This window comes from Ipomoea triloba, chromosome 7 (genome assembly GCF_003576645.1).
Source record: "Ipomoea triloba cultivar NCNSP0323 chromosome 7, ASM357664v1".
NCBI lineage: Eukaryota > Viridiplantae > Streptophyta > Magnoliopsida > Solanales > Convolvulaceae > Ipomoea > Ipomoea triloba.
In genome coordinates this window covers 21,616,531-21,633,157 of record NC_044922.1, presented here as the reverse complement: position 1 = coordinate 21,633,157, position 16,627 = coordinate 21,616,531, and the positions used below count along the sequence as shown (strand labels likewise).

Genomic DNA, 16,627 nt, shown 5'->3' with positions numbered 1-16,627 from the left:
TTTTTTTTTTTTTTTTTTTTTTTTTTTTTTTTTTTTTTTTTTTTAGTGTGTACACTTGTGTACACATAAATATATATTCATGTGTACAATGTGTGTATATATATATAATTTTTTTTATTTATTTTACTTGGTCGTGGGCCGGCCGGCTAACCCGCGCGGGTCGCGGGTCAATTCCGGCCCGCCCCATTAGGCCCGCATTTTTGCAGGCCTATTTTTTCATGACCCTAACTCGTCCCACCGCGGGGCAGGTGCGGGCTGGTCCGCGGGCTTCGGCCCATTTTGACAGCCCTAGTCCACACAGCTGTGTAGACCAAAAATAAAAAGTACATTATTTTTGTACTGAAGGTACATTATTTTTTGTACTGTTACTGTAGGTACATTATTTGATAGTATATATCAAATAATGTACCTTCAGTATAAAAATAATGTACCCTAAAATAATGTACCTACAGTACAAAAATAATATACCTTTAGTACAAAAATAATGTACTTTTTATTTTTGGTCCACAAGACTGTATGAACCATGGTCCATGCAATAATGATTGAGACATACCACCCAGGGCATCACGTGAAATTTGGGCCAATAGATACCCGAATATGGGTTCATCTAGCTTGTAAAGAGGCTAATTATTTAGAGACAGGAAATCAGGATTTGACTTAAAATATTTTAAAATTATGTGCTTTGGAGACAAGAATTGTAAGCCTAGTTTTCTGAAAATATTGATTCCTTTTCTTTTGCTATGTCTACCCATTTTAAGGGTTAGTGTGGCCATGTATATGTATCATTCACTAGGCTTCATAATCATGTCTAGTCTTGCTCTTTGGAGAAGCAACATTAATTTAATTCAATTAGGGATCTACATAGGAACACAATTCTCCTTCTTGCCCCCTCAATCTTCATTTGATAAGAATCATTCATTTGTTTATAAATAGTTTAAGTTTAATTACATTTATTAACCATCTTTTTTAGTATATATATTATTTATAAATTATTTTTTCTTTTTTTGGTTTGACTATTGGTCTCCCTGACCAATCAACTAGCAATTATATACAAAAACTAATTTTGTTTGTGCTGTGTCAAATAAGATTTTAAGAGTGACAAAACATTTCTCCATGGAGTTCAAGTAGCTTCATTCCTATCACTACAAGAAAACAACAAAATATCAATAGATGCAAAGTACCAATAAATTTTACAACAGATTAAATAGGTTTAAATTAATACCTAATTTAAGCAATTTACAAATTAAATGAATTTTCCATTGTTAAATTTGATTTTTCTTGTAGACTTATAGTGAATGGCTCAAACCTGAAGCCCCTAGCTCCTTAAGCGGGAAAAGACATGTGTTATCTCATCCACACCTATATTGAGTATAAATTATTTACTCTTTATGATATAATTGATGATATATCATAATTTAATTACACTTTGCAACCATCTATAAAACTTTTATGTATCAAAAAAATGATACATGAAGTTAAAAAGAAATATAAAAACAACTTAATTAATATCTATGAACTAAACTTGTTCACATTTAAGGGGACCTTTGTATTTCATTGTGCTCTCCACTTTGCTTCATGCCTACACCTATGCTTCATCTCTTAGAGTTGCAGATGGTGCATTCATCTATCTTTATGCTGCTGTCCCACTTTCTGCATGTATCATATCATGCCTCTATAACTAGATCACAAATCTACTTCTTCTTTTTTCTTAGTATCTCAGCAAAATTCTTTTCGTTAATATTCGATCATAATGATCATTATACCACGCACTATGGGATATACATACCATAAGATAAGATAGTAAATAGTAGTTGTGTCTTTGCAGAACTTAATTAAAATAGGATGTCAAGACTAAATATAATAAAATATAATATTTTGTGAATTAAAATTTCCACTATTAATCCTGAGGTGATAGTATAGCTATAGAATTTACTTTTTATGAAATTAATTTAGTAATTACATCTCGATATAGCTAGTATCAAGCAAAATGACAACATCTGGCAAACGGCTGATAGCTTATAGCTGATAGCTGGTTGGTTTAGCTAGTAGTTGATGGCTGATTGCGTTAACTGGTTTGACCAGCTGATTGTATTAGCTGGTTATAAAAAACTGTTTGGTAAATTAGCTGTTTATTAGTAGCTGATTGAATGTAAAATGACATCTAAGGGTATTATTATTATTATTATTATTATTATTATAAAATAACAAACACACCACCCATTTAAAAGTAAATCCCATTGATTTCAAAGGATAAAATAGTCAATATACTCATTGTTCCCAACCAGCTGATACAAAAAGCTACATTCATTAGCTTTTCAATTTTCAGCTTATTGGCCCAATAAGCCAAGACCAATAAGCCATTTACCAAACACTTCAAAATAACTTATTGGTTGGTCAAAAAGCTAAACTTGGTCAAATAAACTAAAATTTGGCTTATAAGCCAATAACCAAACACCCCCAAAATGTGAATACCATATGATAATTACGTTGTGCACCAACCAATATCCAATATACTTATATTATGGAATGTTACGTTAATACCATAGTAATAATTACGTTGTGCACCAACCAACTTGTAGTAGAGTTGGGGTTAGAGTGTTAGACCCAATTAAGAGGAGCAGTCTGTATGCATGAGATCAGACAAGGTCAAGGAGATATGATGAGTGAAGAAGAAAAAATCAAAATGTTATTTAAAACATAAAGGAAAAATAGGATTTCTTAGGATCTAAAATTGGTAGCATCATATATTATTCTAGTAAGTAGGTACAGTTGTAAGCAGAAACATATATGGTGTGTGGACACTATGTTTGGTCTTGATGTTGCATCAGAGAAGACTGAGAGTTATGTACCCTTTTTGTCCCTCACTTTTCATCATTATTCCCATCTCCTTTATTCTACTTCAGCCCAACACAGTAATTAATTCTCTCGTTGAATTATAAGCATTTTTTTTGAGTTACACTGTTTGATATTCCTCCCCTCCCTGAATTGTACCACCTCTAAGATTTTTCTTTTTCTTTTTTCTTTTTTCTGTTTTCTTTCTTTTTGGAGAACTCAGGGTTTTACTGTTAGACAGTAAACACTTTTAAAGATGGAATGTCTGACCTAAAAATTTAAAATTGTTCTAAACCCAAAACCAAATATCAATCTTTTGGCGTTTGATTAAAAATATAAATGAGTCTCTTTCACTTAAAAAGTTAAAATAATTACATTGCACCCCTGGTTGGGGGTTATGCACTACGTACTTGTATATATATTAAGCACACACCATTATATTTCGCAGCAACACACAACTAATAACCTTCATTCGATCTACTACATACATACACTGTCTTTCCCAAATTCCCACCTCAATCTTTGAGAAAAACAAGATCGATCGAAAATGTTGGCCGGAGAAGAGACAATAGATGCGTTTCATGATCAGAAACAAATCAAGTACACTAGAAGTTGCAGCTTAAAGATGCCCAAGAGATCCGAATTGTTTCATCCCATCAGATATCTCAAACGCTTCAGTGGAAGTATGATGGAGGCTTTGCGAACCATGTCACCGGGGAGATGCCGGAAAGTTGCTTCTTCTTCTTCTTCTTCTTCTTCTTCTTCATCGGAAAGTGGATTAAAGGGAAGCTGTGCAGCAGGAGCTATATATATAGGCCAGCACGGAATAATTGGTTCTGATCACAGAGCTGAAGCCATAGATGATTGCATCCAGTTCATCAACTCTTCCTTGTCCTTGTCTAGATCAAATTCCATTTCAGCTTGTTAATAATCCATATGTTTTTCTGCGGGCTGTAATATGTGAGACAGCCCGGAGCTTTATATGGTTTGTAACTAGCTAGCTAGCTTTTTTTTTTGGATACTATATTGGTATTCGCATCTTGTGGGATGAGACTAATCCAACCGAATATTCGGGACATTTCTCCCCAGGGCATTGGTAGCTAGCTTTTAGAATAGTTGCTTGATATGTATGTGATCAAATGTTCTGTGGAAATCATATTTTTCATTGTTGTTTCCTTAAAAATTTGATCTAATAATTTTGCTAAGTGTTGCTATAACAACTTTTAAACTTCTCTTCTTTTTTAACGAAAGAACAAGCTAAGTCTCAGCCGTATCGAATGTAAGAGTTTCAATCTGTTTGTGATTGAAGTTCAAGGGGCAAAGTTACATAACGGCCAGCAACAATAAATTTCTTTTGACTTAGCTGCAAATCGATTATCATGACAAGTCTAGTAGAGATGGCAGTGGGGCAGGGCGGGGACGAGATACTCCCCTTCCCCATCCCCGGCTGGAAATGAAAAATATTCTCCATCTCCGTTGCAGCGGGAAATTAGGCGGATACAGGAAATCCCTGCCCCGAGTCAATTTATACTCAAAATTTTAAATTAGTGTAATTTTAATTTTAAAAATTAAGATGTTAATATTAAAAAATTAATATATATATATATATATAATTATAATAATTATTCAGGGGCAGGGAGGGGTATAATGTCCCTGTCCCCAACACGGAATTACATACAATTCCTCGTCTCTGGTCCCATTCCCTGAAAGTTTTCTCTATCCCCGTTCCCTTCGGGACGAGGATTGAGGATTCCCTTCGGTGACGGGACAAATTACCATCCTAAAGTCTAGCATACTAGTGGCTCCCTGGCCTACATTCTTGGGATTTTGATTTTTTTTTCTTTTTTGGGCTGCAGTAGACTAGTAACCCAAGCTAAGAATGATATCTTTTATCTGTTATCCAATTGTATGGTAGCATTGTTAAACTTTAAGAAACAACCTACTCATTAATGTTGTTGGAGATGGATAAAATGCATTGATGATCAGTCTATCCAATGATTAACAGGTGTGATTGAGATACTTATAATTGCATATATATACCAAAAGAGTTTGTTTTAGAATTGGTCAAACGAGGCTGCACAAACAAACACTCATAACATACAGAACCAAACAGAAGCTTAGCCTGAATTTTCTTGGAAGTGAGGGAGTACATGAAACAGTGTATTGGATATTGCAGGGTAGAGGTTGGTGAAGGATCAAGTCTAGCAACAAGTGACTAGGAGATTGTTGGACAGAAGTTTAAAGGACCAAGTCTAGCACCTTACGTCTCTTGAGAATATGACGGTTGGACCGAGGCCTGAAGGGTTAAATTCAACACACTGCCTTTTAAAAATGTGACAGTACAAGATAATTATTAGCTATAACTTTTGACGTAATGGTAAGCGGTTTGATTCTAACGGATATTAAGTTGATGGAGGAGTGTAGCATGCACGCACAACACATGGGAGTTGTTCCAAAATCCAGACGGACATGGCCATGTATGATTGTCGTCCTGACTCTAACACTAATTAACACTCTGCCAAGCTATAAGGGATTGCACACAAAATGGTTGGTGATACAGATCGAATTGACACCACATGCCAAAAGCCGTGTCGTGTCCAATCTTACAATGTTATATATGTCCATCCACATTGCTCTTCCTACCTACTCAATCATACAAATTACAGGATGATTGTTTGAGAGTTTGAAACATGTATAAAAAAATTAACAGAAAAACAATCATAAATCAGAGTTGTAATCTAGATTAAGACTTATTATGTTTTTAGATTTGATTAAACTCATAAAAAATAAGATTAATAACTGATAGGGATTAAGCCGGTTTCACCGATTTATTTGGTTCTATTATGTACGGTTGGGGTCAAGCCCCACCAAGCCCCAGGGCGGCAGAGCTCAGTACGATCGGGTGCCCAGCCAACTTTGGATGTCCTCGGAGTGTGGACCTTGTGATTTCGCGCCACTTGGCTCCTGAGTACGGGACCCGCTTTCAAATCGGTGCATGCTCGCCACGCGTCCGCCATGCCGCCGGCCCAATACCTATCCCCTAGCGGCATATATATACCGCATTAATGCAGCAAAGATGACTTTTGATTGTTTCTGATATATAATAGTCAAAGAGACCGGGAACCTCTGACCCACTGTCATGGTGACCGGACTCTCCTAGGATATAACAGCTTGTACCCGGTTTATTCATTAATAAAGGAGTATTTTACTTATATACGCGTATTTTATTCTATCAATAACTATATGCATGAAATAATAACTTTATTATTAATTGACTTTCATGAAATATAACTCTCTTTACGTACCAAACTCTAATATTCATGGGTTCGCATTAGGCTATGGCTACTTTGAAAGCAGTGATTATTTCCACTCAAGACGTAATCACTAGCAAGATTAATAATTAATAGTTAAATTGAAAAAAAAATTATTTGACAAAAAAAAATTTACTAAACAAGGGTGTATATATATGTGTGTGTGTGAGACAACTTAATAACAATAATCCGATAAAATAATGTGTAAAACATTACATCAAAAAGCTTATATTATGGTTAAGATGATTGATTGGTTGGTGGGAAATTGTAGGGCGACTTAATAGTAGATGTGTGTTTATCCATAGGCCATACATACATAGCATTACAGCTTGGGGATTTTGCTTTGCCGATCCAAATGCGAACACCTCGGTAGTTAAAAAATCAAGTCAAACACTGCCGCACTGTCGTTCGTATATATATATATATATATATATATATATATATATATATATATATATATTATATAGATTTTTATTCTGGTGAGAACAATTCTTTAGGTGTGGATGTGAGGACAAATATAAACCGTTGATCTGCAAGATCTGATGGATGAGAAATCAAGTAAAAAAATGAGCGGGGTCATTTTCATAAATATTACAAAATTTTGTTTATTTCAACCGTTAGATCTACTAGATCAATGGTTTGGATTTGTCCTTACGTTCTCACCTGGGACATGGTTCTCACCTGATTAAGGACCTAGAATTATAATCATATGAGACAACCTAATAAGGTGAGAAATAAGACTCATTGTGGAGCGTCCATCTTACCTTTTTTTATGGCTGAGATGATTCCTTATTTTAATTTCTGTTGTGCTTAATATTAATTAATAGGGGCTTTAATGTAATTGCCTAGGTGTTTTGTTTGCAGGATGGGATTCTAGTAGGATGTTATGCTTGCTTTTAGATGTTTTAATTTTGGTAGGATTGGGTTATATTCTTTGGTTGCTATTCGGTCACATACAACTTCTCTCTCCGTCGTTCAAGGTTACCGTAGGAAACCTTCCGAAAACACCTTTAGGAAACCCCCATAATCGCCCTCCTTAGACCACCTTTTCTACCTTAGCCATAGCTCTTAGGTCAACCAAACCACCTTATCACTCGATAACTCGCCAAGCATATTCTTTTCATTCTCAAATTCATCCTTGAACATGTTCCACCAAGCTGTCCACTGAATAACCTCATTAACAAATTCGTGACCGATCGATCGATCATCAGCCAACCATCAACACGCCGCCACCTTTTCTTTTGAGTCATTCAAACTTGTCTCTTTCCTTCCACGCCTCTTGCCTCCCCATCGATCGTCCTTTCCTTCATCCCGAGCTTCAGGTACCGAGCCTTAGCCCATTCCCCATCAGGTTGCATTTCAGAAAATAGTGTTGGTGCGTTTGATTCATCTTTTAGAAAATGAGCAGAATTATACAATATATTGTAACATTGCACTGGTGAATTATTTATATAAATTAGGAAAACTAGCAATATTTTTAAAAAAAATTGCACTAATTTTTGCATGTTTCTGGTTGTGGGTTTTCGTCCCCACAATCAGAAACCTTCTCCAGTGTCCGAAAAAAAATCTAAATATATAAATTTTATATATTAATATTAAACTTAATATTACGAAAAATTAAATTAAAAACTTGCCGGAGGTAATCAAACTTTGTTAAGTGAACAAGACACATAAAATAAGACGGAAGGAGTAACTTGGTGATGGCAGAGTGTAGACCAATGGATAGTGCATAATGACTAATGAGGGATCACTATTCATTAAACAAAGTTAGAAAAATTAAGGGTAATTTAGAAAATAAAATAAAAATATTATTTGTGTTTATTATTATTTTTAAATGAACAATATTTTAAAACAAATCAAAATCGAAAGTAAGAAACGTAAAATAAAATATAAATATAAATATAATATAAATAGAGTATTTAAACTTAGTAATGTCGTTTCCAAAAATAAATAAATGTTTGTTGGCAAAATAAAATTAATACTCACCTGAAATTGAACTTATAATCTTATGATTAAGTCAACGGTCTAACTAACTTGACTTGATATGAATTGCATGGCTTTCAAGCCAAAATCAAACAAACATTTGGTCGAACAGAATTGAATGAATGCCAAAGTATAGACCACAAATAAACCATAATTCTATATACAATGGAGGTTCAAACATGGCAATTTTTAGCTGTATGTGAGAAACGCTAACCAAAATTTAGTTACTTCACAGAAATATACAACAATGCGATTCAGATGTTATGTTGTTCAATCCCCTACTTTCTTATATCCAATTGGTGAACCAATGGTGTTGGAATCCTCGTGGAAATCCTCCTCTATTGATCCAATCTATACAATGCCAAAAAATTTGTTCACTTTTCTGCTGTGCACGCCCAGAATTTCTACCTATTCCTAGTGAAATATAATGGCACATGTTTGCAACCCAAGTATGAACTTGATTCCATTCCACTCTTCTGGTTGCTCTTATATACAACATCTGGTTCTTAGATCGGAGGGCAGGGCCAAGTTGTTAGATCATATGGTCTTCCACGGAAATGAGGCCCGCTCAGTCCAAGATCTTCTCTCCCGTTGAAAAGAGATTCCATACCACGGTTCCAACTAAGTATAGCCCCACTGAAACCTTAAAAACGTCATCCCATGAACCTGTCAAGCAACTGATTGTATCAAACATCGCCTCTATAGCTTAATAAGGAATGAGGAAGAAGAAAACTCATTAGCAAACAATAAGTATGCAAAAGAAAGATCCGAGGGTGCAAGTGAGGAACACAAAAGTACAGTCTAGATATCAATACTGTACTGTCTGATACCAACTAACCTACAAACAGTGGAAGTGCAGCCTATTCAGTAACTATACAATTCTCTAATTTTCTGGAAAACAGGAAAACAGAAATATAAAACAAGACAAAAACTTGTGCGAAACCGTCTCATGTATCCTTGTCCGTAAGATTGAGTCAGGTCAAGATAAAAATGTAATACTTATCCTGAAAAATGTAATACTAATAAGAAATAAAATGTTTATTACTTATATGGAAAAGTGTAATACTTTAGAAGAAAAATGTACTCCGTAATACTTTTACATTTTGATTAAAAGTATTACATTTTCCCTTATAAGTAACAAACACTAGACAACATTACTTATAAGGGAAGGTGAAATACTTTTACATCAAAATATAAAAGTATTACATTTTTCATCAAAAGTATTATACGTTCAAGTAAGGAACACTTTATTCTTAATTAGTATTACATTTTTCAGTATAGTATTACAATTTCATATTGACTCAACTCAGCCCGACCCGTATCATGAATAAGGATCAGTGAGACGGTCTCACACAAGTGTGACCCATAAAACAAAGTTTTCCATTTACAATGATGTGTTCTCTAAACTACAAAATATTTAGAAAAACAAAGAAAATAAAAAATAAAAATAAGAATAAAAAATTCTCCAAATGAAAAAATTTACATGAGCTTTAACTCATGAAGTCAGGATCGCCAACAAAACCTACCAACCTCCAACCTCCAACCTCCAACCTCCAACCTACCTATCAATCCCCCACCACCTACCTACCTACCTAACCCACACGATCACCGCCAACTATCTATCTTTTAAAAAAAAATTATTTTATATATTGGAAAGAGTTAATTACCGAAATGGTTCATTACTATAGCGAAATTACTAATTTGGTCCTTGACTATGTGTTTTGCCTAATTAAGTCCCTCAACTTTAAAAATCTTAACCAATTTGGTCCTCCGTTTGTTTAGCCGTCAGACATCCGTTTACTCGAAACCAAATTAGTTATCTTGTTATAGTCAAGGGACCATTTCGGTCATTACATGCACCATTCCCTCTCTTATTAAACTGAAGAGTTAATTACCAAACTAGTCCCTTAACTATAGCGAAATTATCAATTTGGTCCCGAGTAAACGGACATCTGACGGCTAAACAAATGGAGGACCAAATTGGTTAAGATTTTTAAAGTTGAGGGACTTAATTACACAAAAAAAAAATAGTCAATGAACAAATTAGTGATTTCGCTATAGTCAAGAGACCATTTCGGTAATTTTTTTTTTGAGTACTACTGACTCTGTTTCAATGTAGCATCTGTTCATAGCTACTTTCTCAACCTACTGAAACACAAAGAGTCAACAGTTGTCTCCACTGAGGCTCGAACCCACTCCTATCATCCATGTGAGAGTGTAAACCGGGACACCGGGTGCCACTAGACCACAAGGTCTTTGGCCCATTTCGGTAATTAACTCTATTGGAAATTAATTCGATTTGAACATGTTTTCTACTTTATGTTTATTAATGGAAAATGAAAAGTTGGAATGTTTAAAAAAACAAGACATGAAGATTGAGCATGGAAAACATTTTTTTTAACTAAAAAGAAAACAATCCAATAAAATTTGAGAGAAAAAAATTTAGGGGTGGAACCATGTTGCAGGATGTAACCAGTGGCTGCAGTTCCAAAAACACCAGCCAGCACTCCAGCAGTATTTGATAGACCCATTAGCACTCCCTGCAAGTCACACGAAACTTGAGCTCACCATTTAAGAGGTTGAAAATAACTTAATAACATAACTAAAAGCAGTGATCATAGTACTGAATTATGGTATTTAATCAATAAAGTGAAGGACCATTTCAAGTGATATCTAGGAAATGTACATCATAGCTAACCATGATTATAATCCTATGATCAGTGAAGCATATAGCTTAGGATATTCTCATTCTTAGAACTTCACTTCATATCCAACAAGGGAAAGATGTGCGGGTGTATGCATGGAAAATGAAATATGATACTCACCGAGTATCGGGGAGCAATATCCTGATGGTTTGAATATAATCCAGACTGTGAAAAAGCATCACTTCCCTGTTTCAAAAATAAAATAAATCAGAAAAATAGCACTGCTATACAGTTAAGCCACAGATTTTAGCCTGTGAATGAGATACTATCAATGTTAACAAGGTTAGAATTAAGGTTATCAATATTGACTATAGTTCTTTGAATAGTTGCTCAAGTAAAATCAGAGAAGATAACACGCAGGCGAGATATCAGGATAATTTAAGAATTACGGTACTGGTTGAATGTCACAAACTTTGAATAATTTTATTCACTGTGAAAGCCCAACTTCAATAATGAAAATTCCAAAAACATAATAGCAAAAACAAAGACAGGAGTTGAGTCAATTCACATCTTAATATGAAATAAGCACAAACCTGACTGCATGTCATGCACAGGACTGCCATTGCAGGAGAATCAACATGGCTCAACTGAGTTAGAAAGAAAGCAGGGCCAAGAAACCCTATTGTCTGCATTATCTGCATCGAGATTATAGAATGAAATGTCAGCAGTTCAGGCACCGTGAATTCCCTTGATAGAATATACCTCATAGTATAAAAAATAATGTTAATATTAAAGAAAGTGAATCTCCTTGTTAGCTTGACATTGACAAATCCATCAATAATAAAAGTAATTTACATTTCAAGATGGAAATCAAAATATGTGCACCTACTAATAAAATAAAAAATCAGTGTTATAATATACATATAATGACTCTCTTTTCCTTGAAGGCCCCTTTGAATTAATAGATCAGATCAATTAATTCATATATATTTATAAATCAACAGAAACATTCAAGAACTAAGAAGTCAGAAAACTTGAATCCTCTAAGCAATCTGGTTCTTACTGAATAACTGGTGGTACATAGAAGCTAATTTTTCTACCATTTGAAATCCTGGGAAGGAATTGTTTCAAAATCCCAACCAACCTAAAGCCAACAAGAAAACTGAGTAATACCTTCCTGACTACAGTCACTGATACACCTTTCCTCACTAATGAATCTGCAATCCATCCTCCAGCATATGCAGAGAATGCCATTGTAAGCCATGGCAAAACGGCAATCATTCCTGATTCAGTAAGATTAAACTTCAATACCTGCAATCAAAATGAACAACCAAAAATATCTCAGTAGCTGCAATGGTGACAAATAATTAGTCTCACTTGTGAGCAACTAGAACTAATATCACAAGACAGATTGATAGTCAAGGATATATATATTACTCTACCATTAAATTATTATACCAGTTAAGAAAGTATAGATGAACAAATACTACAATGTAATAGGGTTAGTTGTATTCAAAAAAAAAATTATTATACCAGTTCAATTTCCAAGGCTCCTAGGAATAACGTCAAAGAAATAGCTTTTGCAGCACTAGGAAACACCTAAATCATGATTGGACTGAGATTGAGCATCTAAGTTTAAAGAAATGGCATAGGGCTATATGCAAAAGAGACATGATACAATTACCATTGGAAAGAGGTCAAACTGAGGAAAATGGTAGTGGAAAGAGTACTCTAGGATTATGCTAATCAAATTAAACATTTATCTCTAATTAGAATGCATGAAATCCAAGCACATACACCTAAATACCTAATTAAATATTTGGTCTTGTGCCAATCCCAGCAAAGTTCCCTATTAATTATAGAGTTTATTTTGAAAGTTTGTAACATCAATGAACTTCACTTTATATGTCTTAAGACTTAATTGTGCAAAATAACCTGCAAATATAAGGGGTCAAGATGCTAAAATGAGATATTTGTGTAAATCACATAAAGGTTATAGGAAAGGAAACAAAAGAATGTAAATATACTACCTGGTGGTAATATGTAGGCATCCATGTAAGAAGAATAAAAGTTCCCCAATTGTGACAGAAGTGAGACACTATCAAGGCCCAAACAGGTGGTTTTGACAAAATTTGTTTCCAAGGGATAGATTTTACTGGTTCCTTGGAAACACTGTTGCTAAGAATGAGCTTCTTTTCTTCGGGCAACAATTCAGGATCATCAAGAGGTGAGCTGTGTGCCTGAACAAAAAATAAAATAAAATAAAACAGAATAACAACACTTTCTTAAATGAACATAAAATGTGGACTATTGACAAGGAAATCTGAGAAATACCACTTTAGAAGGCAGAGGTTAAAAAAAAATTCCCTCAATCACCAAAATATTATAAGCATACAGTTCAATGTCTACCTTACTAAGCCACACTGTGAACCAAACAGTGCCTAAGGAACCAAAGGAATAGAAGACAGATGGCCAGCCAAACTTATGGATTAACATTGGTGAAAATGCCAGACCAGTGACAGATCCAAGATACATTCCACTGTACACCAGGGCCAATGATCTGCTTCTTTCTGAGACAGGAACCCACTTTGAAAGAAGATTATTCATTGCTGGCATGGCAACACCCTGGAACAGAGAAAATGGAATTGGCTCAGCAGAAAGTAATGAATCCATATCAAGTATGGCTTGTTGACTTGGAGGCACTAATTGCAACTTGTAGTACAAGACAGGAGATTACAAGAAAGATACATCATCATTCAATTGCAAAAGTACCATGTGTAAGAATATTGGAACAAAATTTTCAATCTTTTCCAATGTATTGAACTGAAAATAACAGTAAAGAGTTAAAGAACCAACCTCACCAATCCCCATGAAAGCTCGGACAACAAATAAGAAAGGTAACCCAAGTTTCGCTGCAATTGGTGTGAGGGCTGTAGCTATAGACCACCAAACTACACCAAATCCTAAGACAAGCTTCCCTCCAACCGTGTCAGCCCATATTCCCCCTGCAATCTGGGTATAACCCAAAAAAAAAATAGAGAGGGAATACTCGTAAGGTAAAGAAATGCACAATAGCAATTCAACAAGAATAAATAATACAAGTGACTCAGTAAACTAGTAAAAAAGAATCAAAACAGAATCTCTTAGATCTCGAAATTCAGAAACTGAGCACCATGAATGAAAGTATATAGCACCAATTATGGCCTTAAAATGCCATAATCATATAAAGAAATGATCATTTTATTACCTGAGTTAAAAGATAGCCCCAGAAGAAGGAAGATTGTATCAAACCAACAGTCATTGGACTCCAATGATATTCTGATGCCATTGGAAGTATGGCTATGCTCATGTTTACCTGCAGAACATAATCTGCTTAGAGTTCCCAACTGAAAATTCCGAATTCATTTTATCATCAGAACCAAAACCAAGTACAGCATGTACTTCCTTTCTACTCATGGCTCTATTTTTTCACGCAATGCCATAAGGGATGAAGCTAAGACATCCACTCAGGGTAGTTCACTATCTAGTATCTAGTACCAAAGTAGGCTGCATTAAAAGCATCATTTTTTTTGTTGCTTTTTCTTGCATAGCATCTGAAGCAATCCATTATGGAAAATGTATCAGAGGAAAGCTTAGTATTAATTATAGTAAGTGTTGCTTCTCTATCCATTTTGAGTACATGATTTGTTGTCTCCCATAACAGCCACCTAATCCTCTTGACCCATGAATATGCACAAGGTAATTATTATTCCAAGAAAGAACAAAGAACCCCATGTGCATTACCTTGGAAGCATAGATAAATAAATACCATAAAATAACAGCATTGTTAACCTTTTATCACATAGTGCACTAGAATGTAATCAAGAAAAGCAGCTTCCTTTTTATAATTTTCCATAAAAACTATTAAGCAAGTGAAGTAGCTGCTAAGTTATTGGGCTGACATTCGTGATTTCTAGCAGCCTTCAGATCTTAAGGAGATAACATAAAGTCATAAACTAAGAAAAATGATGCCATATTTATGGAAATCAACTCTGCCATATTTTGATGTCTCCCTCAACTGTATTTCAATTTCAATTATAATGAGAGATCCTTCTTGAATCGTTCTTTCCACTAATACAATTCTTTAACTTGGTAAAGAATATATATTGGAATAATTAAAGGAGTATTTATCAGAGTGAGCAATGATAATTTTTTGTTGAATAGGACTCCATTTATTCAGTTTAGTTGGGAAAAAAAAAAACCTTCCAATGAATCAAGTAGGCTTTGCCCCTTTTGGTAAATGGGGTTGTTAGCTGATTGAGTTAGCTGATTAGGTTACTTGATAACATTAGCTGATTGTAAAATGATAGATTAGTTGTTAGCGGATAGCTGTTTGGTATAATTTCTTTTCTAAAAAAGCTAACTGAAAAAACTGTTTGTATAACTTTTTGAATTTTAATATTTTGGAGTTAAAATACCTCATTAACCAACAATTAATAGTGGTCAAATAAGCCAAAATTGATTAATTATTTACCAAACAGCCTTTATGAACTGAAAAAGAAATGGTGGCTTACTCTATCCATATTGCAAAGTAGAAAAGCGGAGAAACAGAGAAGCACGATAACCCAACGCTTGGGGAATCCCGATATGGTCTCACCATCATCCTCATCCTCAGTCAATACGGCGTCGTTGAGAGCATCTTCAAACTTGAGAGAATCCGGCACCGAGTCCGAAATGCCATACGTTTTGGACTTGACATCCGCCCATGTCCTCCAACTCGTCCTCCTAATCAACCCACGTCTAACACCCCGACCCGGTAGAAACGGAGGCCCGAATTCGAACAGAGTATGAGTGTGAGCGTGAGAGCGAGAGCTAAAACTTCTCTTGGGAAAGATCGCATCGGGTGAGCCGTGGCGCTTCGGAGGAAGGTTGTAGTAGGAGAGAAGAAGAGCTCTCGCTGTCATAGCTTTGAGTGGCAGCGAGAGAGATTTCGCTGCTACCTTCAATTCTGATTCTCCCTCTTCCTCTTCTCTTCGCACAGTCTGTGTATTCTTGTTGAGTGAGAAAGGAGGAGGAGAGGCCTGGCTGGGTGAGATAGATACTTTTGAATGATTTTGTGGGTTGAAAATGGTGTGCCATGATTTTTTATGCTCCAACTACAGACAAAGGACTTGATTACTTGAAGGAGTAACAATTAACAAACTACTCCGTATCATTTATTTAATTTAATTTTACAAAAAAAAAAAAACAATTTTCCCCAATTATTACAACTTTTCATTTCCATCATGTTTAGTCTTTTTAACCAATTTTTTTTTATAAAGATATTTCAAATACAAATAATATATTTTCTCTCCAAAAGTATGGGACCGTCTCACAGAGTCTCAATTTGTGAAACAGTATCACACAAGTGTTGCCCTTTAAGTATATATAATTATATATGATTAAAACAAAACAAAAAAAAATGCCACATTTTAACCATTTTCATTCATAAAAAGACTAAATGTAATTTAAACATAAAAATTGTGTAGCAAATATTTTTTTTAAAAAATAACGACTTAATAATTGTATGACTAAAATTGAAAATGGTTATTCAAAAAAAAAAATCTCATAAGAATGACACAAAAATAATAATTATACATTTTCCTACTTAGCTTCTTAACATTTACTCAATAATGTAGCATAGTATCTCGTGAATTGATCAACTCTATAATAATATAGTATAAAAAATATTTATTACAAAATAATTTTAGAAAAAAAAATTTTTTAAAAAAAAGTGAAACCAAAAACTTGTTATAAAATCAGACATACCTTTGCGTAAATCAATGTATCCTTTTGTCCAAGTGTGCGGACTTCCTAGCTAACTTGGGCCAAAATGCC

The 16,627-nt window shown here is 34.6% G+C and overlaps 2 protein-coding genes across 2 annotated transcripts; one reads left to right on the top strand and one right to left on the bottom strand.

Annotated features, from left to right (window-relative positions):
• The first annotated feature begins 3,379 nt into the window (after positions 1-3,379).
• On the top strand, positions 3,380-3,760 carry LOC116024329 (josephin-like protein). The gene has a single exon (XM_031265224.1). The coding sequence runs from the start codon at positions 3,380-3,382 to the stop codon at positions 3,758-3,760; it is 381 nt and encodes a 126-aa protein (XP_031121084.1).
• A 4,480-nt stretch (positions 3,761-8,240) lies between these two features.
• LOC116025460 (sodium-dependent phosphate transport protein 1, chloroplastic) lies at positions 8,241-15,876 on the bottom strand. The gene is made up of 10 exons (XM_031266691.1): positions 15,325-15,876; positions 14,019-14,126; positions 13,628-13,783; positions 13,181-13,396; positions 12,802-13,011; positions 11,945-12,082; positions 11,365-11,466; positions 10,952-11,017; positions 10,582-10,666; positions 8,241-8,792 (listed from the first exon to the last, which is right to left on the bottom strand). Exons 1-10 carry the CDS (start codon positions 15,712-15,714, stop codon positions 8,695-8,697), a joined length of 1,569 nt encoding a protein of 522 aa, XP_031122551.1. The 5' UTR covers positions 15,715-15,876; the 3' UTR covers positions 8,241-8,694.
• Positions 15,877-16,627: the final 751 nt, after the last annotated feature.

What these genes read in the sequence shown, in the direction of transcription:
- LOC116024329 (XM_031265224.1), top strand. Translation starts at nt 3,380, where the DNA reads ATGTTGGCCGGAGAAGAGACAATAGATGCGTTTCATGATCAGAAACAA.
- LOC116025460 (XM_031266691.1), bottom strand. Translation starts at nt 15,714, where the DNA reads ATGACAGCGAGAGCTCTTCTTCTCTCCTACTACAACCTTCCTCCGAAG. An exon ending in CAGTGACTGTAGTCAGGAAG is followed by an intron (nt 11,467 to 11,944) that starts GTATTACTCAGT and finishes ATCTCGATGCAG; the next exon opens with ATAATGCAGACAATAGGGTT. An exon ending in ATATTGCTCCCCGATACTCG is followed by an intron (nt 10,667 to 10,951) that starts GTGAGTATCATA and finishes TGTGACTTGCAG; the next exon opens with GGAGTGCTAATGGGTCTATC.